This window comes from Oncorhynchus nerka, linkage group LG6 (assembly GCF_034236695.1).
Source record: "Oncorhynchus nerka isolate Pitt River linkage group LG6, Oner_Uvic_2.0, whole genome shotgun sequence".
NCBI lineage: Eukaryota > Metazoa > Chordata > Actinopteri > Salmoniformes > Salmonidae > Oncorhynchus > Oncorhynchus nerka.
The window spans coordinates 25587985-25611978 of record NC_088401.1 but is presented as its reverse complement, the minus strand read 5'-3'; the positions used below and the strand labels follow the sequence as shown (position 1 = coordinate 25611978).

The window sequence follows — 23994 nt, the reverse complement described above, 5'->3', positions numbered from 1 at the left end:
ATACTCACAGCATTGAAATGATGAAAGATCCCTTTCAGTATGTATGACAGATGAACAATTTGATATGATTAGTGGACAAGTCAATTTCTGTCCTCACCCATATCACTGGGCCAGGTAATTATTAGTCAATTTGAGATACATTACATTACATTTAAGTCATTTAGCAGATAAATAACCTATTTAGATGATGGAACATTAAATGTCCTGTTTCGTTATGGAATCCCTGTTTGTAATGGAATCAACAACAACCCTGATGTCTATACCAGACATGGAAAACCTTTGGCATACAGGTAACATGTTACAAGCAATACACAAAGTGGGCTATTTAAATGGACTTTATTCTTCTCATGTTGCATGGAGAATAAAGAAAGACTAAAGCACTACAATCAATAGGTTTTCAGAAAGGTCCATCCGAGAGCTTCACTCTTCATCATGTCCTTTCTGTGACAAAGAAGATAAATAAAGGTTGAGAAAATGTCCTTCTGTATTTTCTGAAAAATGTCTTAAGTACTGTTCTTCATATAAATATTTCCATTAACTGTTCCAATAAATCATTTATTAAAACATTTTTGCTTGCCATAGCACAGAAAGTGACCACTGAAAGATATGCTTTTGAAATAATGTTTGTGAACAATATTCCAATTCATATTTGATCCTATCCTATACAATATATAAAGAATATGTAATGAATAATAGTATGGCTGTTGGACATCAAATACTTACAGAGCTATTGAGGTAGAGGCTGTTGTAATACATGAGGGAATTTACAAATTATAACCAATATAATGAATCTGATTGAAAGAACTAACCTGGGAGCCAGCATCACAACTCTTGGCCTCACTCCTCATCCTTTCCTTTCTGTGACAGAGAAGATGGATGGATTATGAGAACATTTTAATTCTACTGTGTAAAGGAAAACATTTTATACTGCCATTTACTGTGTCCTTAAAATATATGATGGGAAACTTCAACAGGTATGTGAATTATGGTACACTATGAACATCATGCTGTCCCATACAGATAGTAAACGTATCTGATTCTCTTTACTGTGTAATAGCCAACACTAAGCTTTTACAAAATGTTTGTCGCAATAACGTCCAATTAAAGCATTCAATAAACAGTCATATTTTTCTCTTCAACTACAGTATTACAGAAATGAGTTACAAATGTTAAAGCTGTTTGCCGCACAGATTCAATGAGCAATCTAAAACGATTCTAGGTTTAGCCCCAATTCTAACCCCGATATATCCTCAAAGCAACGGCGTCGAGGGAATTATCAAACCAAGCCAAGTTGTATTAGACACATGCGCCGAATACAACAGGTAGACCTGACAGTGAAATGCTTACTTACGAGCCCCTAACCAACATTGCAGTTTAAAAAAGGGAACTCCAATCAAAAATCATTATCAGCTATGTTGGTCCTCGCCAGAGGTATTATTGATATAATTTGTCTATATTTTAAATACAATGATTAAGCCAACATGTTAATGGAAAATAAATCCATGACGCCATTCTGATTATTGGCATTCAATCAAAATGTCCCTTGATCTTGTCCTGTATAGTTTCAGAACACAATAGATGGCAGCAAATGAATAAACATGCATTGTTATCAATTATGAATAACAATATATACAGTTGAAGTCAGAAGTTTACATACACTTCGGTTGGAGTCATTAAAATTCGTTTTTCAACCACTCAACAAATTTCTTGTGGAGAAAAATGTTCTGTTTTTTCAAAACTGGTTGAATGGTGTTACACCAGCCTTCGCTTTGGCTCCGCCTCCTGTCCAGCTCAGGCGTTTGGCATCGCCGCCCTTCTAGCTGCTGCCGAACCTACTGCTGGAAAACGCCCTTCACTCATCAACCCCGGACTTGTCTCATCATCATAACATACACCTGGTTCCAATCCCCACTCTATCACTGTGGGGCGGCAGGGTAGCCTAGTGGTTAGAGCGTTGGACTAGTAACCGAAAGGTTGCAAGTTCAAATCCCCGAGCTAACAAGGTAAAAATCTGTCGTTCTGCCCCTGAACAGGCCGTCATTGAAAATGAGAATTTGTTCTTTACTGACTTGCCTAGTAAAATAAAACTGTATTTTCAGTTGAAGTTGGAAGTTTACATACGCTTAGGTTGGAGTCATTAAAACTTGTTTTTCAATCACTCCACAAATTTCTTGTTAACAAGTCAGTTAGGACAGCTACTTTGTGCACGACACAAGTCATTTTTCCAACAATTGTTTACAGACAGATTATTTCACTTATAATTCACTGCATCACAATTCCAGTGGGTCAGAAGTTTACATACACTAAGTTGACTGTGCCTTTAAACAGCTTGAAAAATTCCAGAAAATGATGTCATGGCTTCAGTAGCTTCTGATAGGCTAATTGACATAATTTGAGTCAATTGGAGGTGTACCTGTGGATGTAATTCAAGGCCTACCTTCAAACTCAGTGCCTCTTTGCTTGACATCATGGGAAAATCAAAAGAAATCAGCCAAGACCTCAGAAAAAAATTGTAGAACTCCACAAGTCTGTTTCATCCTTGGGAGCAATTTCCAAACGCCCGAAGGCACCACGTTCATCTGTACAAACAATAGTACGCAAGTATAAACACCATGGGACCACACAGCCGTCATACTGCTCAGGAAGGAGATGTGTTCTGTCTCCTAGAGATGAATGTACTTTGTTGCGAAAAGTGCAAATCAATCCCAGAACAACAGCAAAGGACCTTGTGATGATGGAGGAAACAGGTATAAAAGTATCTTTATCCACAGTAAAAGGAGTCCTATATCGACATAACCTGAAAGGCCGCTCAGCCACGAAGAAGCCACTGCTCCAAAACCGCCATAGAAAAGCCAGACTACGGTTTGCAACTGCACATGGGGACACATTTTTTGAGAAATGTCCTCTGGTCTGATAGAACTGTTTGACCGTAATGACCATTGTTATGTTTGGAGGAAAAAGGGGAGGCTTGCAAGCCAAAGAACACCAACCCAACCGTGAAGCACGGGGTGGCAGCATCATGTTGCTGGGGTGCTTTACTGCAGGAGGTGCAGGACTGGTGCACTTCACAATATAGATGCCATCATGAGGGAGGAAAATTATGTGGATATATTGAAGCAACATCTCAAGATATCAGTTAGAAAGTTAAAGCTTGGTCGCAAATGGGTCTTCCAAATGGACAATGAACCGAAGCATACTTCCAAAGTTGTGGCAAAATGGCTTAAGAACAACAAAGTCAAGGTATTGGAGTGGCCATCACAAAGCCCTGACCTCAATCCTATAGAACATTTGTGGGCAGAACTGAAAAATTGTGTGTGAGCAAGGAGGCCTACAAATCTGACTCGGTTACTCCAGCTCTGTCAGAAGGAATGGGCCAAAATTCACCCAACTTATTGTGGGAAGCTTGTGGAAGGCTACCCGAAACATTTGACCCAAGTTAAACATTGTAAAGGCAATGCTACCAAATACTAATTGAGTGTATGTAAATGTATGACCCACTGGGAATGTAATGAAAGAAATACACGCTGAAATAAATCATTCTCTCTACTATTATTCAATTTCAAGTTCTTAAAATCAAGTTGTGATCCTAACTGACCTAAGACAGGGACTGGTTACTAGTATTAAATGTCAGGAATTGTGAAAAACTGAGTTTAAATGTATTTGGCCAAGGTTTATGTCAACCTCCGACATCAACTGTATATAATGATAATATGAATAGCAAGTTGATTAAATATGCCTTAACGGTTTTCAAAGTTGAGGCTTTTTCATCTACAGTGCCTTCCAAAATTATTCATACCCCTTCGATTTCTTCACATTTTATTGTGTTACGGTGGGATTAAATTATATTTTTGTCCACAATCTACTCAAAATGCTCTGATGTCAAAGTGAAGAAAAAAACATTTTTTAAAGATGAATACAAATTGGATAGCTAAATTATAGGCATTGCATAAATATTCAGCCCCTTTGTTTTACAGTTCAATCTATTTTACTTCCACTTTGTAACACAATAAACTGTGAAGAAATCCAAGGGGTATGAATACTTTTGCAAGGACATGACAGAACAAGGGAAGTCTGCAAATTATCCTTTAGGATTCTTGAAAAAGTAACTTTACTGACCTTGGAGCCGGCATCACGACTCTTGGCTCTCATCTTATTGACCTGAGACTCAGCAATATCAGCCCTCTCTTCTGCCTCATCCAGTTCATGCTGAATCTTACGGAACTTGCCCAAATTGGAATTGGCTTGTTCCTCCTGTGAAAAATGTTAAACACGATTTAAGTTTCTAGCAAACAAAACAATTAGAAAATGATGCATCAGTTGGATGATAGAAGGTTACTTACAGCCTCCTCTGAAGTTCTCTTGTAGGATTTGACCTTCAGCTGCAGTTTGTCCACCAGGTCCTGCAGGCGGCTCAAATTCTTACGGTCTTCCTCAGTCTGCACACAAAAAGAAGAGAAAAATAGTAATGCAGTAGATATATCTTACATTTCATTCTGAGCATGTTAATGTAATTGTGCATTGTCAAATTAAAGTATATAATGTACCTGGTATGTGAGCTCCTTGATGCGTCTCTCATATTTACGGACTCCTTTCACAGAATCACTGCTCCTCCTTTGCTCCAGTTCCACTTCAGTCTCTAGCTCTCTCACCTAGAAAGATATGATCGATGTTAACACAACATTTACATTTATTTTGATAGTAACCACTACTTTTAATTTTATAACTACAAATATGACTATAAATATGAATTGTGACATTGAATTAATAGAAGAGAATGCCGCTTAGACACTTACTCTGGCCTCCAGTTTCTGGATCTGCTTCTTGCCACCCTTCATGGCGATTTGTTCAGCTTCATCCAGGCGGTGCTGCAGGTCCTTGATGGTCTGCTCCATGTTCTTTTTCATGCGCTCCAGGTGAGCACTGGTGTCCTGCTCCTTCTTCAGCTCTTCTGCCATCATGGCAGCATCAGTAATGGCCTTCTTGGCCTTTTCCTCAGCATTTCTACACTCCTGCACTGCCTCCTCCACTTCATTCTGAAGCTGGGATGTGTCGCCCTCTAGCTTCTTCTTCTGGCTCAGTAGGCTGGTGTTCTACACACATATATATATGACAAATGATGTTTATATTACCTATACGTACCTCAAGTAGCAGACATTTAAAGATGGAATCCGTAGTAGGGGAAACAGTGGCACTGTCCGTCCAAACACCATTGTTATTGTTTTGTTTTGTTGACAAAGCAGAGGTGAGGAGCGTTGTACAACATGGTACAGTACATTTGCTGCTGTTTTATTGTGCTTGCAATGACGTCCAAAGGGAAAAAACAGTGTTTTTCATTTGCAGTAACTACATTGTTGTTGTAATATCGCAAACAGACGTTTCAGTTTTACCATTAAGGATTCCATCTTTAAGGAGAACACAAATTGTTATGTATTACCGACTTACCTGTGAGTGGAGCAGCTGAACTCTCTCACTAACATCCAGCAGTTCCTGCTCAGCCAGTTTGCGGCCTCTCTCAGTCTGCTCCACCAGGGCTCTTAGCTCATCCAGTTCAGCCTGCATCAGGTTGTTCCGTCTCTCCACAATGGCAATGTTCTCCTTCAGGTCATCATTGCTACGAAGTGCATCATCCAGCTGCAGTTGAGAATCCTGTAGAAAGAATCAATGATTTGACTATATTTATTTGTATTGTTTCACAGTGTGGTTTTTCTTTTTCTGAATGTACAAGCAATGTTTTTAATTCAGTGGTGTGGAAGTAATACCTTCAGATGGGAATGGAGACCCTTAAGTTGCTTCTGGGCCTCTGATGCCTGCCTGTTTGCCTGGCTGAGCTGGATCTCCATCTCATTGAGATCTCCCTCCATCTTCTTCTTCAGCCTGAGAGCTTCATTCCTGCTGCGAGTCTCTGACTCCAGGGAGCTTTGCAGGGTATCCACAACTCTCTGCTGGTTCCTCTTATTCATCTCCATTTCCTCATCCTTCTCCACCAGCTTCCGTTCAATGTCAGCTTTCACCTGATTGAACTCCAGCTGAGCTCTCAGGATCTTCCCTTCCTCATGCTCTAGGGAGGCCTATGAGAACACAGCCACCCATAGTTTGTAAAATCTGAATTAAATGTTGGCACTTTCACTATCTGTAAATGTTTTCTATTCTCACCTCAGCTTCCTCTAGAGCAGACTGTATCTCAGACTTCTCCTGCTCCAGCTGTTTACGGATCTTCTCCAGTTCATGGATGCTCTTTCCTCCTTCACCAAGCTGCTCAGTCAGGTCAGAAATTTCCTCTGTGGAAAAATATAGTTGTACATCAGAATCTTTTCTCTATAACATATCGATATTTTATTGACTAAGTTTTATAGGCTATTCATTCTTATGCTCTGACCTTGGAGGTTCTTGTTCTCCCTCTTCATGGTCTCAAGATGATCCAGAGACTCCTCATAAGAGTTCTTGAGTTTGAAGAGCTCAGTGCTGAGAGATCTGGCCTCTTTCTGGGAGCTCTCCAGCTCAGTCTGAGACTCCTCAAACTTCTGCTTCCACTCAGCTAGGACCTGAAAGTCATACAGGTGTTTTAAGTGGTTTGAATACAGTGTATGATTAAGATAAAATATATGTGGAAGGATCACGAGAGGGCAGGCTCGGCTCACGAATAGTAGCCCAACAAGGCATGGGAGACAAGGTAACCAGAGGCAATTAAGCACAGCTGACGGTACTAATGACATATTCTCCTTCCCCTATAAGAGAGAGTATGGAACCAGCAGAGAGGGGGGGGAAAACTATCTCTGGAAGGTTGTCAGCCGATGACATAGCCCAAACGATTTAATTTGATTGCTTTTCTGATTTTCGTGACCAGGTTGCCTGCTGCTAGCTAGGCATAATGCTATGCTAGGCTGTCGATAAACTTACACAAATGCTTGTCTTGCTTTGGCTGTAAAGCATAATTTCAAAATCTGAGATGACAGGGTGATTAAGAAAAGGCTAAGCTGTGTTTCACTATATTTCATGAATATTAATATTTTCTAGAAAATATTTTTTGTCCGTTGTGTTATGCTAATTACTGTAGTTGATGACAACGCTCCCGGATCCGGGATGGGTAGTTACAAGAATTAAGCTAAGAGCGGCTGCTCACGCCATCTTACCTCGTCTCTCCAAGGAGGATGATATTGAGGCCTTCCTCATGACCTTCGAAAGGACGGCCACCTTGGGAGAGTGGCCGCCCACAGAATGGGTGAGAGCATTAGCCCCTCTTTTGACCGGGGTGGCTCTTATTTTGACCTGGATTCCCGCGAAGCTGCGGACTATGGGTGACTAAAAACCGAGATCCTGTCCCGGTACCAGTTGACTGCCAGAGGTAGAGCTGTAAAGTTCCATCAATGGACCTATACAGCTGATCAACCCGTCCGTGCCCAGATCTTCGCATTAATACGACTGACGAAACAGTGGCTAGAACCTGGAAAGGGAGTAGGACATGTGATAGAGACCCTCGTAGTGGACAAGATATTGAGGGAATTACCCAGTGACTTAAAAAGTGTTGTGGGGCAAGCCAACTCGTTGTCAGCCGACGACATAGCCCAGGCGGTGGAAACATATCGGTCTACAGGGGAGTTGTTAAAAAGTGACAATGAGGAACGGAAGGATTCTTCCAATCCCGTACCACGACTCACCCCGGCGCGTCTGCCACTGAAACGCCCAAACCCCCTCCGGAGGTGGGAGAAGTCAGCCACCACACAGCAGGGTCGGTGTTATAAATGTCAGTCTCCCGACCATTATGCCCCACAATGTCCTAGCAAGGACGAGCCCATGGTCACGGAGTCTTCACTGCCTACCCCCACACATCCTGTTTTGAGGGGGCAGGATCAACACTGTTGGTTACCAGAAATAGCCCCAGAGTTTCCGGTTCGAGTCGAAGGACAAGATGTGGTAGCCATTCTCGACTCGGGAAGTATGGTTACGTTAGTAGAGGAACGGATGGTGACCTCTGCAACACTGCTACCAGACAAAGTAGCCGTATCCTGTATCCATGGAGACCCACTATTACCCCACTGTGAATCTGCCTATTCTCACTCCAAAAGGAAGGTGTACAGTCAGGGCAGGGAAAGTGCCCCAGCTGAAGGTGCCATTATTGATCGGGAGAGACTGTCCCCTATATAAGGAGCTTCGGCAGATGACGTTATGCACGGGAAGAAGGTGGACAGGAAAGAAGAGAAAATCCAAGGGTAGCAGTCCTAGAATGAGACATAGCCGCGTCCTCGTCCTCTGCAGCAGAGGAAGAAATAGCGACCCAACGTTTACGACAGATATTCCAGGAAACTACCGATGAAGACATCTATGAAGGGTTATACACAACGCAGGAAGGAAGGAGCAACCAGGCACTAAGGGATATATTTGAAGCTCCATCCGAGGAGGGAACCTGGAAGGGATTTTCCTCGGTCACCCCTGATGGGGATGGGGAACAACCTCCACATCCCTCTACCGAGGTCGACCTGCCCCAGGAATTAAAGGGACAGTTCGGCACCTCGCATTATGGAAACCCAGACCTAAGGGTGGCCATGAGGAAGGTGAAGGTGATCGACGGGAGGAACGTCGACGGATCAGGTGAGCCCCCTCTTCCTTACGCAATCAGGCTGGGTCTCTTATACTGGGTCGTACGATGAAGGGGGAAAACCAGGAATTACTAATGGTGCCTAGACCATTCAGGGATACAGTTCTACAGTTAGCCCATTCCCACGTCCTAGGAGGACACCTGGCACGAGACAAGACTATTGACAGAATCATGCAGAGATTCTATTGGTCCCAGGTCACCCGGGATGTGGCCAGGTATTGTAGGACGTGTGATCAATGTCAACGTACAGCCTCCATGGCCACACCTACGTAACCCTTTGATTCCTCTCCCTCTTTGAACGCATAGCTATGGACCTCGTAGGACCCCTCCCAAAATCCGGCAGAGGACACGAGTACATCCTAGTGGTTATAGATTACACTACCAAGTTCCCGGAGGCCATACCCCTGCGTAACATGTCTTCAAAGGGAATTGCCAAGGAGTTGTTCATGATGTTCTCTCGTGTGGGCCTCCCCAAGACGATCTTAACCGATCAGGGAACCCCGTTTATGTCCTGGTTGATGAAGGACTATTCCACCCTCAAACAGACGGGTTGTGTGAACGTTTGAACAAATCGATTAATAGCATGTTGAGAAGAGTGGTGTCCCGAGATGGGAAAACTGGGACATGCTTCTCCCATACTTAATGTTTGCCCTGCGGGAAGTACCCCAGGCATCCACTGGATTCTCTCCGTTTGAATTGCTCTATGGCAGACCCTGTTGAGGGATCCTCGACTTAGCCAAGGAGACCTAGGAGACCCAACCATGCCCCTTTCGATCCACAATAGAACATATTACCCTGATGAGAGACCGCCTGTCAGCAGTGTGGCCCATAGTCAAGGAGCATATGGAGAAGGCACAAAGGACCCAAGGCCGGGCCTATGATAAGTCCGCGACCCCCCGTGAGTTCACCGTGGGAGAGAAAGTGATGGTGCTCGTGCCTACGGCCGAACATCATTTGCTGGCGCAGTGGAGGGGGCCCTACGAGGTAATGAAAAGGGTCTCACCGGTCAATTACCTCATCAAGCAACCTGACAGGAGGAAGAAGGTCCAACTCTATCACATAAACCTGTTGAAGACGTACCATGGACGAGAGGAGGAGGTGGCTTTGATGGCCCTGGCTTCCAGGTTAAGAGAGCAGGTGTTAAGAAGCGTTGTTTGGCGGGTTATGTTTCAGAGGATGCATGACTCTACCGTCGCCTCTCCTGAGCCCATTGGGGAGTTGCAGCCATGAGACAAGATCGCAATTGGATAACACAAAATTGGGGAGAAAAAGGGGGTAAAAATATAAATATGCTGTACATAAAATCTGCAGCACAACAAAAATGTCCCTATTAATGACCTCCATCTCATCTGATCCATACTACTAATCATCTATTTTCTGTGACAAAGGTTTTTATAGATGAAATAGTATTTATTTAATATATTTTCATAGTCCCTTATTCATTATGATTCATTTGCATGTACCCCTTTAAGAGCTTCAAGCGAATCCATGCTATAAATATTTTGTTTCTCTCTGTAAATTAGGTATTTAGATTCAAATTGGTTTGGGTGAGAGTAGAACGGTTTTTCTGCATTGTAAAGGTGCAACCACAGATACAAAACTATACTCTGCCTGTTTCTATGGCAGAGGCTATGATACACAGCTAAGCATAATCAAACTTGCCTGTGCTAATGGTTTCTCACAAGGCGAAGTAAAATGATACAAATGACTTTGAAATTCAAATGGATTCAATTGCGATTTTGGGGGGGGGGTTGTAATTTGCCTAAACACAATACCCCGTACTGTCAAAGTGGAATTATGTTTCACAAAATTTGTACAAATTCATTAAAAATGAAAAGCTGTCTTGGGTCAATAAGTATTCAACCCTTTGTTATGGCATGCCTAAATAAGTTCAGGAGTAAAAATGTGCATAACAAGTCACATAATAAGTTGCATGTGTGCAATAATAGTGTTTAACAGGATTTTTTATCACTACCTCATCTTTTTACCCCACACATACAATTATATGTAAGGTTCCCTCAGTGCAGCAGTCAATTTCAAACCGATTCAACCACAAAGACTAGGGAAGTTTTCCAATGCCTCGCAAAGAAGGGCACCCATTGGTAGATGGTTACAAATACAAAAAGCAGACATCGAATATCTCTTTGAGCATGATGAAGTTATTCACGTGTATCAATACACCCAGTCACTACAAAGATACAAACATCCTTCCTAACGCAGTTGCCTGAGAGGAAGGAAACCGCCAAGGGATTTCACCGTGAGGCCAATGGTGACTTTAAAACAGTTAGAGTTTAACAGCTGTGATAGGAGAAAACTGACAATGGATGAACAACATTGTACTTACTCCACAATACTAACTTATTTGGCAGAGTGAAAAGAAGGAAGCCTGTACAGAATAAAACACTCCAAAACATGCATCCTGTTTGCAACAAGGCAGTAAAGTAATACTGTAATAAATGTGGCAAAGCAATTAACTTTTTTTCCTGAAGTGTTATGTTTGGGGCAAATCCAATAGAACACATTACTGAGTACCACTCTCCATATTTTCAAGCAAAGTGCTGACTGCATCATGTTATGGATATGGTTGTAATCATTAAGGACTGGGGGGTTTTGGGGGGGTAAAAATGAAACGGATTGGAACTAAGCACAGACAAAATCCTAGAGGAAGATGAATTCACCTTTCAGCAGGCCAATAAAACACAAAGCCAAATCTACAGTGGAGTTGCTTACCAAGAAGACAGTGAATGTTCCAGAGTGGCCGAGTTACAGTTTTGACTTAAATCAACTTGAAAATCTATAGCAAAACCTGAAAATGGTTGTCTCACAATGATCAACAACGAATTGACAGCGCTTGAAGAATTTTAAAACACTAATGGGCAAATGTTGCACAATCCAGGTGTGGAAAGCTCTTAGATTTACCCAGAAAGACTCACAGCTGTAATCCCTGCCAAAGGTACTTCCACAAGGTATTGACTCAAGGGTCTAAATACTTATTTAAAGGAGATATTTCTGTATTTCATTTTCAATACATTTTGCAAAGATTTCTGGAAACATGTTTTCACTTTGTTATTAGACAGTGTGGTGAAGAAGGCACAACAACACCTCTTCAACCTTATGACCAATTTTTGTTACAGATGCACAATTGAGAGCATCCTGTCAGTCTTGTTTCACTGCCTGGTATGGCAACTGCACCTGTCGCAGGGCTTTCCAGAAGGTGGTGCGGTCTGCCCAACGCATCGCCTGGGGCACACTACCTGACCAGGACACCTACAGCACCCGATGGCATAGGAAGGCCAAACAGATAATCCAGGATATCAACCACCCGAGCCACGGCCTGTTCACCCCGCTATCATCCAGAAGGCGAGGTCAGTACAGGTGCATCATAGCTGGGACAGAGAGACTGAAAAACTGCTTCTATCTCACGGCCATCCGATTATTAAATAGCCATCACTAACCGGCTACCACCTGGTTACTCAACCCTGCACCTTAGAGGCTGCTGCCCTAAAGTATATACATACACATGGAATCACTGGTCACTTTAATGATGGAACACTAGTCACTTTAATAATGTTTACATACTGCTTTACTCATCTCATATGTATATACTGTATTCTATTCTACTGTATTTTAGTCAATGCCACTCCTACATTGCTCGTCCTAATATTTATATATTTCTTAATTTTACTTTTAGATTTGTATGTATTATTGTGAATTGTTAGATACTTCTGCACTATTGGAGCTAGGAACACGAGGATGTCGCTATACCTGCAATAACATCTGCTAAATATGTGTATGTGACCAATGAAATTTGATTTGATTTGACATTTTCACTTTGTTATTATGGGGTATTGTGTGTAGATGGGTGATTTTTAAAATATTTTTTATTCATTCCTTTTGAATTCAGGCTGTAACACACGTTTATAAGTGAGTGTTCCAAAAATGTACCATTTGAAAACCACTGAACCAGGCTAACTGCCGCCCCTCATGTACTATAATGAAGGCTAATAGGACTTGTGTATTCCGTACGTGTTTTTCTTACCTTGTCAAAGTTCCTTTGCTTCTTGTCCAAAGAGGCAGCAGCTGCATTGGATCTCTCCACATCCACCATGAGATCTTCAATCTCATTCTGGAGTCTGTGTTTAGTCTTCTCTAGGGATGAACATTTAGCATTTACAGCTTCCACAGCTTCCTCTGCATCCTGCAGTCGCTGAGCCAGCTTTTTCCTAGATTGACATAGATGAGAAACACTTTTCTAAACAGCTGTCTAATATATAATGGTTGTGTAACAGGTAATCAATGTATTCTTCATCATGTACATTTGTGTATCGCTCTTTCAGCCAAGGTTCAATAGCCTGAAAAGTAAGAGAAAGTAATAAAACATCCTTACTTTGCGTCCTCAAGCTCCTCAGTCTTCTGGATGGCATCAGTTTCATACTTGGTTCTCCACTGAGCCACCTCAGCATTAGCCTTGGACATGCCACGCTGCAGCTCAGACTTGGCCTCCTGCTCCTCCTCATACTGCTCCCTCAACAGATCGGAGTCATGGCGAGCAGACTGCACTGCATGGGCAAGTGCGTTCTTGGCCTGGTAAGGACATTTTAAAAACGGATATGTGATTATGCCTGAAGATGAATGTAGTTAGATAAGAGACACTGCATTATTTGTATAAATACCTTGACTTCCTCCTCCAGTTGTCTCTTGAGGTCTTCAATCTGCTGAACATTGGACTGCTTACCTCTGGTCAGTTGAGAGACCAGAGAGTCCTTCTCTTCCAACTGTCTGGCAAATTCACCTGTTTTCAAGCAATTCAAATTATTTTCAATTATATTACTTAATCAGGTTATTTATTGTGGCTGTTCATGTGAATGTTCAGATTTTTTGTTAATATACCATTCTCAGTTTGAAGCTTTGCTTTCTGCATGGTAAAATCATTGATGGATCGCTGTCCTTCCTCAGCTTTTGTCCTGTATTCACTCATCTGGTCCTCCAGAGTGCGACACATTTTCTCGAAGTTTGTCTAAAACAGATTTGTTTTTGAAATACAGAACAGCGACAAGAAGCATATATTTTATAGATTGATCAATGGTAACACATACTTTGGACTTGACAATCTGCTCCATGTTGGAGACCACATCATCCAGCTCCAGCCTGAGCTCACTCTTCTCTTTCTCCAGCTTCTGCTTCACTCTCTGAAGGTTGTCAATCTGTTCTCCCAGGTCAGCTACACTGTCAGCATTTTTCTTCCTCAGAGCGGCAGCTGTAGCCTCATGCTGCAGGGTAGCCTCTTCAAGGTCTCTGCGCACCTTCTGGAACTCAGCCTCCCTCTTCTTGTTCATCTCAATCTGGGCAGCAGTGGCTCCACCAGCCTCCTCCAGCCTCTCACTGATCTCTTCTAGCTCTCTGGACAAGTCTGCCCTCTGTTTCTCCACCTTGGCACGGGCAGCTCTTTCAGCCTCCAGCTCTTCTTCTAATTCCTCAATGCGGGCCTGAAGTGGTAGGAATTCAAATTATCTAGTAAAAATGTAACTTTAACAAGTGAAGCGTTTCAACAATTTTCTTGAATTACCTGCAGCTCCTTCAGTTTTTTCTGAAGCTGGGCACTCATGGCCTGCTCATCCTCAATCTTGCTGTTGAGTTGGCTCATCTCAAAGTCCTTCCTGTTGAGAAGAATATGATTGTTTTGTTTTTGCTATTGAATAACACTTTGTAAGCACTTTTTGACCTGTGATCCTACTTCTTCATTCTCTCCTCCATCTGCTGCTTGTCATTCTCCAGGTCCATTAGGCTCTCCTGGGTCAACTTCAAGTCTCCTTCCAGCTTTCTCTTGACTCTCTCAAGGTCCATTCTCACCTTCTTCTCTTGCTCCAGAGACCCTTCAAGCTGATAAAATATATATTGAACAATATTCAGAGTAACCAATTTACTGTAGCATATTTTTTAGGATATATTTTCTTGTAATTTTTATGAATTCCTATTTGATACTCACATCATCAACATGCTGTTCCAGTTTGGCTTTGGCTTTGGTCAGCGTGTTGACTTTGTCCTCCTCACTTTGCAAGTCATCCAGCGTTTGCTGATGAGCTTCCTGCAGAGCCTTCTTCTCCTTGGTCAGCTTGGCAATGATTTCATCCAGAGCTGCCATCTCCTCAGTCAGGTTTTTAACCTAAGGAAACAGAACATTGCCATTACACTTCCTCCAAACGTATTAATTTGAGTTTTAACAACACAAGAATAAAGAAAAGCATTTACCTTGTTCTCTGTGGCATGCTTTTCCTTCTCCACTTTAGCCAGAGTGAGCTCCAGATCATCAATGTCCTTCTTGAGTTCTGAGCACTCATCCTCCAGCTTCCTCTTCTTAGCAGTTAGCTCTGAATTCATCTCCTCCTCATCCTCCAGTCTTTCTGTCAGCTCTTTTGCTTTGGCCTCAAGCTGGATTTTGCTTTTGATCAGACCCTCACATCTCTCTTCAGCATCAACAATAGTGTCTTCTTGCTGTCAAGAAGTATATCAAATTATTCAATGCTCAGAAGTTTGGAGGCAAAATATTTGGACACTACAAATGATTGACAAATTCTCCACTGATTGTCCGTATAAATTTAGAAAATAATGTCTCTTTCTCTCTGTTTTCCATTTCTCTTGTTAGCTCTTAGCTTAAAGCTAACTAGAAAGGCCATTTTGACCCAATATGTGACTGCAGCAAAGTAACTGTAGTGCAGTTAATATTACTCACAGTTTGGACAGCGAGCTGCAGGTCATTCTTCTCTTGGAGAAGGGAGACCATCTTCTCTTCCAGTTCCTTTCTACGAGCTTCAGATTTAGCATAAGCCTCTTTAAGCTTCAGGAATTCTTCCTTCATGTTGGCCATCTCCTTCTCAGTCTCTGCTGACTTCAGCAGAGGTTTGATCTTGAAGTACAGCTTCATCCAGGGCCAATTCTTGACACCCATGAAGGCACGAATGTTCCATTGGATCACAAGCAAGGCATCCCTGCAACATTTTTTATAAAATTAGTTATAAAGTTAATACAACTGTTCCTCACCCCTAACATATCCTCTGCAAAAGTTGAAGCTAATATAATTTCTACCTGCGGTCAACCATTTTCTGGAACTCAATTCTAGCAAGTAGACCACGTGATCTGGCCTGGAATGCAGTTATGATAAGAGCGAGACGATCGTCTCTCATCTCCTCAAGTAGACCCAGGAGACCAGCCTTGAAGAACACCTGAAGATACACAAAGGCCATAATGTGGTGCTTAGATCTTCTTGTATTTGGTAGGATTGTATTTTTCTAAATCATCTGAATGTGGTGTACCCCAGATTTACAAAACTTGGCAGTCATGTTTAGATTGCTGATTTCTTGCTTCTGGAAGGAAATGGCACAAGTTGACCACCATTTTTCCTGTTATCAGCATAAGTTTTTATAACTTCAGACCCAGCATGTTGACCAAGAGTTACTACATTTTAAGGTCTTTAAAAATAGAAAGTCCATCTCAAACGGTTTGGCCACAATTGCTTTCTGTAGATCTGAATCTACTACATTTTGGACCTATACCAAGTATAAATGTGTATTTCTTGACTTGACCCATTTGCCCTACAGACAGATGACATGAGGTAAGCATGAACAGTTATATACTAGCAGTTATTTCAAGAGGCATTGTTCAGGTTGGCTGGATGGTGGTGCATTGGTAGTATACTGCTTAGACGCCGTAATTACTGCTACTTTTCCATCCTGCAATTTATGCTGCTTTCATTACCAAGTGGGAGGTGTGAATTTACCAGTTGTGAAGTCATAAATACCAGCAGGTGGATGCATTCACGTGATTTGAACTCGATGAGAAACAGCGAGTGGTTAATGGCCAACAAGCTGCGTAATCCATAAACTAAAAGTAAAGCTATCATGCTCGTTTAAAAAAAGTATAGTTTTCAACATATTAATATATTTATTTTTATAAATAATGTTTTGTTTGATAGTGCTGTTTGAGGTCATTTCCCAGTTGGATGGGCATTCAAGTGGACATTTCTGGGTCGTATTTCTGAGTCGTATTTCTGAGTCGTATGTAGTAAATTCCCACTTCCTACTTGGTTACGAACGCACCATTAGATCATTTACCTTCGTGTGTCCTAATCTGTACTGGGTGTGGTCAATATCCAAAGAGCCCAACAGTTTTTCTGATGCCTTCATGTTGTCCATGAACTGACCCTCAGGGATAGCATTTGGATTGAGGATGCGGTATCTGAATTTAAATCAGAAAGCAATTATCTTCAACAATGGAACACCTGAATAGGTAAACAGTTGAATTTATTTTGGAAAGGAAATTAATAATTATTTTTACCTTTGTTTGAAGTCGGCATACAGGATTCTGTTGGGGAAGCCCTTTCTGCAGATCCTGATGCCTTCCAGCACACCGTTACAGCGCAGCTGGTGCATGACCAGAGGATTCTCCATGGCCCCAGGAGTCTTGGTCTCGTTGGGGATGATGCAACGCACAAAGTGGGGGTGAGTAGACCTCAAGTTGGTCATGAGTTTACCCAAGTTCTCCTGTCAGTATGACAAATGTAGAATTTTCCATCAGTGAATGAGTCTCCAAGTACCTCACGAGTCACCATAGCATTTAATGTGCTAACATGCCAATCCATCTCAAGAATAGTGCAAACATAATACATTTTTTAGTTAGAAAAATATTGATTTAAGCTCAGATTTACCCTGTGCAATGCAGACACAGTCTGGAAGGAAGAGCCTTTCTTCTTTTTTCCTCCAGCCGCTTTTTCTTCAGGTGCTGTATGACAATGAAATAACTATTCAAATATACTTTTATTACTACTATCATATACTGTGGATTGTTATTTATTTGAGTGTGTTGTAGTCTTTGCAGATATAAACACAGTAGTACCTCCTTCTGCACCAGCATAGTTTGCAAATAGGTTTGCCAGGAACTTAAGACTTGACTTCTGGAACAGTCCAACCACAGTCTCATTCAGGGGGTCCTTGTTCTTCACCAGCCAGTTACCAATGTTGTAGTCAACAATGCCAGCATAGTGAACCATGGAGAAATGGGCCTCTGGTTTACCCTTAACAATCCTAGGCTTCTGGAAACATGCATTTTTCCCGAGATGCGTATCATACAGCTTAGCTTTGAATGTAGAATCACTGGCCTTGGGGAACATGCACTCCTCTTCAAGGATGGACATGATACCCATGGGCTAGTGGAAGGAATGAATGAAAATTAATTAATGTTAAGAGCAAAGCATTGTGAATAAATATCAGAATAATTTGTCATTGAAGCACATTTATGAAGACCGTCCTTGTAATATTTGAAATCTCAAAGATTACTTAGGATACATCATATAAACTACTGCACAACTGAAGATACCAACCCTTTCAATGAGGTCAATGCAGGCAGCCAAGTCCATGCCAAAGTCAATGAACTCCCAGACGATGCCCTCTTTCTTATACTCTTCCTGCTCCAGCACAAACATGTGGTGGTTGAAGAACTGCTGCAGCTTCTCATTAGTGAAGTTGATGCACAGCTGCTCAAAGGTGTTGAACTGAAATAGAAGTTCACAGTTACTTTATTTTGTCAGCTGTAATGTTATAGATGAATTGTTTCGTGTCCTTTTTATCAAATGTACATCAAACACTCACCTCAAAGATCTCAAAGCCAGCAATGTCCAGCACACCAATGTAGTGCTGACGAGCGTTCTTAGTGTCCAGAGTAAGGTTGATTCTTATCACCATCCAGAGGAACATGTTCTCATAAATTTTCTTTGCCAGTGCACCAATAGAGTAGTACACCTACAAAATATTGAGAAAAGAAAATACCGAAACATAGCCTCAACATAAACACATAGGGACAGTTTCCTAGACATAGATTAGATTAAATATGATTTTTTTTGTAAAACATTTCTTTGCCTTTATTTAACTAGGCAAGTCAGTTAAGAACACATTATTATTTACAATGATGGTCTTCATCGGGAAGACGCTGTGCCAATTGTACGCCGCTCTATGGGACTCCCTCAATCATGGCCGGTTGTGATACAGCCTGGATTTGAACCAGGGTGTCAGTAGTGACACCTCAAGCACTGAGATGCAGTGCTAGACCGCTGCGCCACTCAGCCTCATTCTGGACTAAAAAGCATGCTCAATCGGGAATTACAGGTATGAACATAGACAAGATTTATTTGGAATATTATTTAATTTTTTGGGAGACTCACCTGGTTGACATTCTGACCTTTGGTGACCCACTCATTTCCTACTTTGACCCTTGGGTTACACAGCCCCTTGACCAGGTCAGCAGAGTTCAGACACATCAGATATGCAGCTTTGTCAAGATCTAGAAAGGCAATGTTTTATGATTGGTAGAGGCAATCCAACTAATTTTAGATTTTTCAGATACTACTGCATAATGAAGTGAAAGGTTTTAAATCCTCAGCACTCACCCTCAGTGCCATCTGCCTCTGCTTGCTCCTCCCGCTGTTTATTCTTGAACTTCATGTTGCCGTAGTGCATGATGGCACCAACCAGCTTATACATGCCATTCTTCTCCTCTTGGGAGAAGCCCAGCACATCAAAGGCATCCTAGTCCCAAATGAAAGGTAATTGTTTTGCATTGCAGAATGGGTTGGAATATTATTGCATATACAGCATATAGATATATTACTCACATCAGTAGCCATTAGCTCATCTGAATCATTAATGGAAGTTACAGCAATCTCTCCTTGGGAGATGAAGGCATAGTCATAGGGATTGCTGGTGATGAGTAGCATTTCTGAAAAGAATTGAACAGCTCAGTTTAATGTGTGTTCATGCTGTGGTATAGGTCATAACATAATATACTTAGTATTAGGGTTGGGGTCAATTAGAAAATTGGCATTGTTTAAAAACAAGTAATATTATAAATAGCCAGGACTACAAATTTGGCGTCATCAAGTTTGGAAAAACTTCAGCTGGAAATTGTTTTGTGTGCATTGAATATTTGTATTTTGTGCTTAATAAGCATTTAAATAATTGTACCTTTCTCGTTGACAAAGAAAATGTTAAAAATCCCATTGTGTTATGAGTTTTGCAGTGGGGAGAAAAGGGGTAACGCACTGCCTGAGCTGGCTGTGCTGCATCATAAGAATTTAATTGGATTTCATCAGAAATGTTCAGTTTAATCCAGAATTGACATCAACCCTATTCAGTTTGATGTTTCAATACTCACCCAGAAGTTCTGGTTTCTGTTGGGACAGGATCTGGTAGAAGATGTGATAGTCTCTCTCAGCCTTGAGCTGGAAAGTGACACGTGACTTCTCCAGAAGATCTGATCAGTTTGGAAAAGTGCTTTTGGTATTAATGTGTCTCCTGTCAAAGAGATCTGTTCAAGCCTGGGCAAATTGAGTGTTGTACTCACAAGTCTCAATGTCAGCAGACGAAAGCTTCCCAGTGACTCCAAAATGAATTCGGATGAATTTACCCTGTAAGTTTTTGTCAAAGCAGAAATTAATAATCACATTAGATCAGAGTTCAAGTAGTATTTGTTTTCTTTTTGAATACCTTAAGTGCACATGATTGAGCTTGCATGGTGTAATGGAACTGTTGGAATAGTCCTACAAGTTTAAATTCCACCTATCTGGTTCTCTAGGCAAACTCAATCAAACACTGAAAGTATTTAAAAGAAAACAAATACTGTTGCACACATACAGTCCCAAAAGATTAGCTGATGGACCTGAGGAAGTTTAGCTGACGTCATGACATCTACTAATTATATCCTAATCAAATTCAAACACAGACAATAACAGATAAGATGACCATGTATGATAAGATTTCAATGATATTTGACAAACAAACAAGACCAAACTTACGAATCGGGAGGAGTTGTCATTCCTGATGGTCTTGGCATTACCAAAAGCCTCCAGGGCAGGATTGGCCTGGATGATTTGATCCTCCAGGGTCCCCTACAACCCAACAACCACACAGTGTTAAAATGCTGCGATAAAGATCTTTATAAACTAAAACATTTTTTTCATCAACATATGCTCATTCAACCATGAAGAATGTTGCTGGTGTGGAAAATTATGCAGATTTAGAGTTTCAAAGTAAATATTCTGCAATTCTATACATTTTGCCATGACAATCAATGTGGGCCACATGCCATGACAATTTGGGAATTTTAGGTTCTCCCTGACTAGTTTTTATTTGAGTGATTGTTAGTTCTCAAAGATGATCATATTGAAAAATATTATGCTCCATTATCTTTTCTCCATACTTTATATCTGGTTTTAGTCATTTAAGTCTACACTGAAAACGATCCCCAATTATTATTATTAAAAATGAATATAAAATAAAAAATGTTTTGTGTGGGACATGATTTAGCAGTAGCGCTATTCCACATTTGCATTCTATTTGACCTTTTTTTCTTCTGATACACTTTTCTTTCCACTAACAGCAGCAATGCTGGCGAAGTACTGGATGACTCTCTTGGTGTTAACAGTCTTTCCAGCACCGGATTCTCCACTGGAATTGAAAATACAAATGTTAATGTCTCAGGATTTATCTGAATTTTAAATAGCCTCAAATCAAATCAGCATTGGGTTGATGTACTTACGTGATAAGGACAGACTGATTTTCCCTGTCTGTTGAAAGAAAACAAACAGTAAATTTGTCATTTTCCAAATGTAATTTCTCATGTTAATGTAAATGAAAGTTCTATTTTACCTGACAACATGTACTGGTAGGCATTATCAGAAATGGAGAAGATGTGAGGTGGAGCTTCACTCCTCTTCTTGCCTCTGTATGCATTGACAACAGACTGATCGTACACTGGCAGCCACTTGTATGGGTTGACAGTGACACAGAACAGTCCTGAGTAGGTCTGTCAAAGACAAGAGGATGCATATTTAGTTTAATTCATTTGAATGAATGATTGATTTAATGGAGATATTAGCAGACAGGTCATTACTTACGTAGATCATCCAGGCTGCATAACGCTCTTTGAGGTTAAACAGCACAGCGGGCTCGTGCAGGAAGGTGAACATCGCCATGTCCTCAATTTTATCAAACTTTGGCGGGTTCTGGGGGTGGACGTCGTCCTCCTTCACAGTAACAGTCTGAAAGAATAGCAAATTCAACTGTTTTGTTACATTTTAAGGTGTAGAGACAAATCCTAACTTGAGATTGATTACACACAGTGTTGAATTTTTGCAAATGAGACATTTACATGTAATGCCTGATTTGCATGAAAGTTAAAGATCTCATGTTAGGATTCGTCTTTTTCATTTTCTCTTGTGAGAAAAAATGTAATTTTAAAAAGCACATAACTCAATTCAGTTTATAACTAATAGTTCATCAATCATCGTAGTAGAAAAATGTATTATTTTGTGATTTTCCAGAAATGTTCTTCACTAAAATATTTACCTTTCCAAACTCCGTATCAGCGGTGACTTTAGCCCCATCTCTGCTGGTGATTGTGGCCTTGACGTATTCTACCTCAGGGTCAGGCACATAGCACTCTCTCTTTATGTCAAAGGGTCTAGTCTGGCATTCCATACGCTCCTTGTCTGATTTACGCAGATAGGGCGCTGCGACGCCAAACTCTGCCATCAAACTGTCCCCCATTCTTAATTCTGTAAAGGCAGGAACAGAGCATTGAATACGTACAGTATGTACATAATATACATACATTACAGTAAAAGGTTTGAGTTAAGGAAGTCCCAAACTCTGCCATCAACGCATCCCCCATTCTTAAATCTATACAGGTATGTGTGTATCTATAATTGTTAGGTTCAATTATCAGTCACATTTATTTATAAAGCCCTTTTTACATCAGCCGATGTCACAAAGTGCTATACAGAATCCCAGCCAAAAACCCCAAACAGCAAGCAATGCAGATGTAGAAGCAGATGTAGCATAACTTCCCAATTTACTTGTGCCAGTTCTCACTGTTGCCATGTTGTGTTGTATGCCAGGATTCTCATGATAAATGTTTCTCAAACTTAAGAAAGAACAACCATTTAGATGTTCATACTTTACAGTCATTTTTACAATATCAACCATATTTTGATAGTTTTACATTTTATTCTGTTCATGACAAAGGGAACCGTGCATATTGTGGTAATAACCTAATATCAGTGTAAAGCACTAATATTAAAGAATATTAAATACATCAACAACTTTAGGGCACCAGAGCTGTATTTCACTTCTCTCTGGTACCATTTTTGGAATGCATAATGTAAATCAAACATTTGATCCCAAACATTTTCCACCAAAGACCTAAGTTAATTGGAAAATGGTATACTAGTATCACTACTGTATGTATACAGGTGTACTGTATATGAGTAATATATTGTATCATAGCATAAAGGTCATGGCAGAACAATAGAACTTTAAAATATAAGCCTAAAATAGACACAAGGGTCAAGGCAGAACAGCAGTAGGCTACCAGATTTAGAGTCATAGATTAATAAGAGTTCTGAACAATGTCAAGGTTAGCCAACCAATAGCACATTGTAAATAAACAAAATCATGTGACTTTCACAGCAGGCCAAAAGTAGCTATGTCCACTGTAGCTGATATTTACCGCTTGTGTTAGTGATGAAACCAATTACTTTACAAAAGTATGTACATCTGTGAAGGTTGACTAGATTGATGTGTTCAAACACCAACATGTTTGCATTACAAATGTGGCAAGCTGTTATACTTTTCATGAAACACATTTGAAGACTTCACTCAAACCATTAGGAGGCATCTTGTAGAACCTATTTTTTTTACAAGATTATGATTCTTACCAGTTGTTGCTTACCCCTTTGGATATGTTTTGATGGAAATAATTTCTACTGAAAAGGAAATAGACATACAAATACAAATATCAGTCAACTGACCAGCTATGTGTGGTTATGACTATTGTTAGGTTGTATAATGATTATCTTTACCCTCCTCAGCAGACTGCCTCTATATGCTTACCTTCAGGATGTCCGGTGCCTTGTGTCTCCCCCTGGTCTGTCTCCCCCTGGTATCCATCACTCTTTATAAAGAGTGTTACTCAGCCATATATGGAGATGGGCTATGTCATGACATAAATTAGACGGCTTATTTCAAAAGATCTGTATTTGGGGCTAGAGGTGTATACCTCTTTGACCTATCAGGCTCGTTGTAACAGGCTATTCCAGGGTGGACAGAGGATGCATTGAAAGCATTTTACTTCTGAGTTTGTTATTGTGAGGTCGTTTGGATCGACAATAGCAAGCAGCAGGTCTTTACAGTACCATTAGTCCCAAAATGAGGAAAAATAAGTTAAAATATCCTAATTTAATTTCATAACCTGTATTCAGCTGGTCATTTACATTTTAATGGATTTTAATGGTTTGTGATTGGATGTACAGCATAATGCAGTTAGATGATCATTGACCTACTTAATCACATATTATT

General features: G+C 40.8%; 1 protein-coding gene and 1 long non-coding RNA gene across 2 annotated transcripts in view; one reads left to right on the top strand and one right to left on the bottom strand.

The window, feature by feature from the left end:
- Positions 1 to 319: 319 nt before the first annotated feature.
- LOC115130240 (myosin-7-like) lies at positions 320 to 23567 on the bottom strand. Its single transcript, XM_065019431.1, has 40 exons — positions 23530 to 23567; positions 23355 to 23402; positions 21985 to 22193; positions 21534 to 21677; positions 21286 to 21442; positions 21176 to 21203; positions 20979 to 21084; positions 20433 to 20525; positions 19982 to 20045; positions 19793 to 19891; positions 19254 to 19357; positions 19029 to 19167; positions 18804 to 18922; positions 18235 to 18384; positions 17967 to 18137; positions 17483 to 17792; positions 17295 to 17368; positions 16925 to 17130; positions 16702 to 16825; positions 15677 to 15813; positions 15324 to 15579; positions 14843 to 15085; positions 14580 to 14756; positions 14328 to 14473; positions 14160 to 14250; positions 13690 to 14079; positions 13484 to 13610; positions 13267 to 13385; positions 12981 to 13177; positions 12633 to 12816; positions 6377 to 6542; positions 6154 to 6278; positions 5760 to 6068; positions 5443 to 5646; positions 4794 to 5090; positions 4545 to 4649; positions 4341 to 4436; positions 4117 to 4251; positions 810 to 858; positions 320 to 441 (listed from the first exon to the last, which is right to left on the bottom strand). Exons 3-39 carry the CDS (start codon positions 22183 to 22185, stop codon positions 838 to 840), a joined length of 5814 nt encoding a protein of 1937 aa, XP_064875503.1. The 5' UTR covers positions 22186 to 22193; positions 23355 to 23402; positions 23530 to 23567; the 3' UTR covers positions 320 to 441; positions 810 to 837.
- LOC135572174 (uncharacterized) overlaps positions 16999 to 23994 on the top strand; it is a 46994-nt gene continuing 39998 nt past the window's right edge. The window contains exon 1 of the long non-coding RNA XR_010464073.1: positions 16999 to 17088. This is a non-coding gene — a long non-coding RNA (uncharacterized LOC135572174). The remainder of the gene's footprint in view (positions 17089 to 23994) is intronic.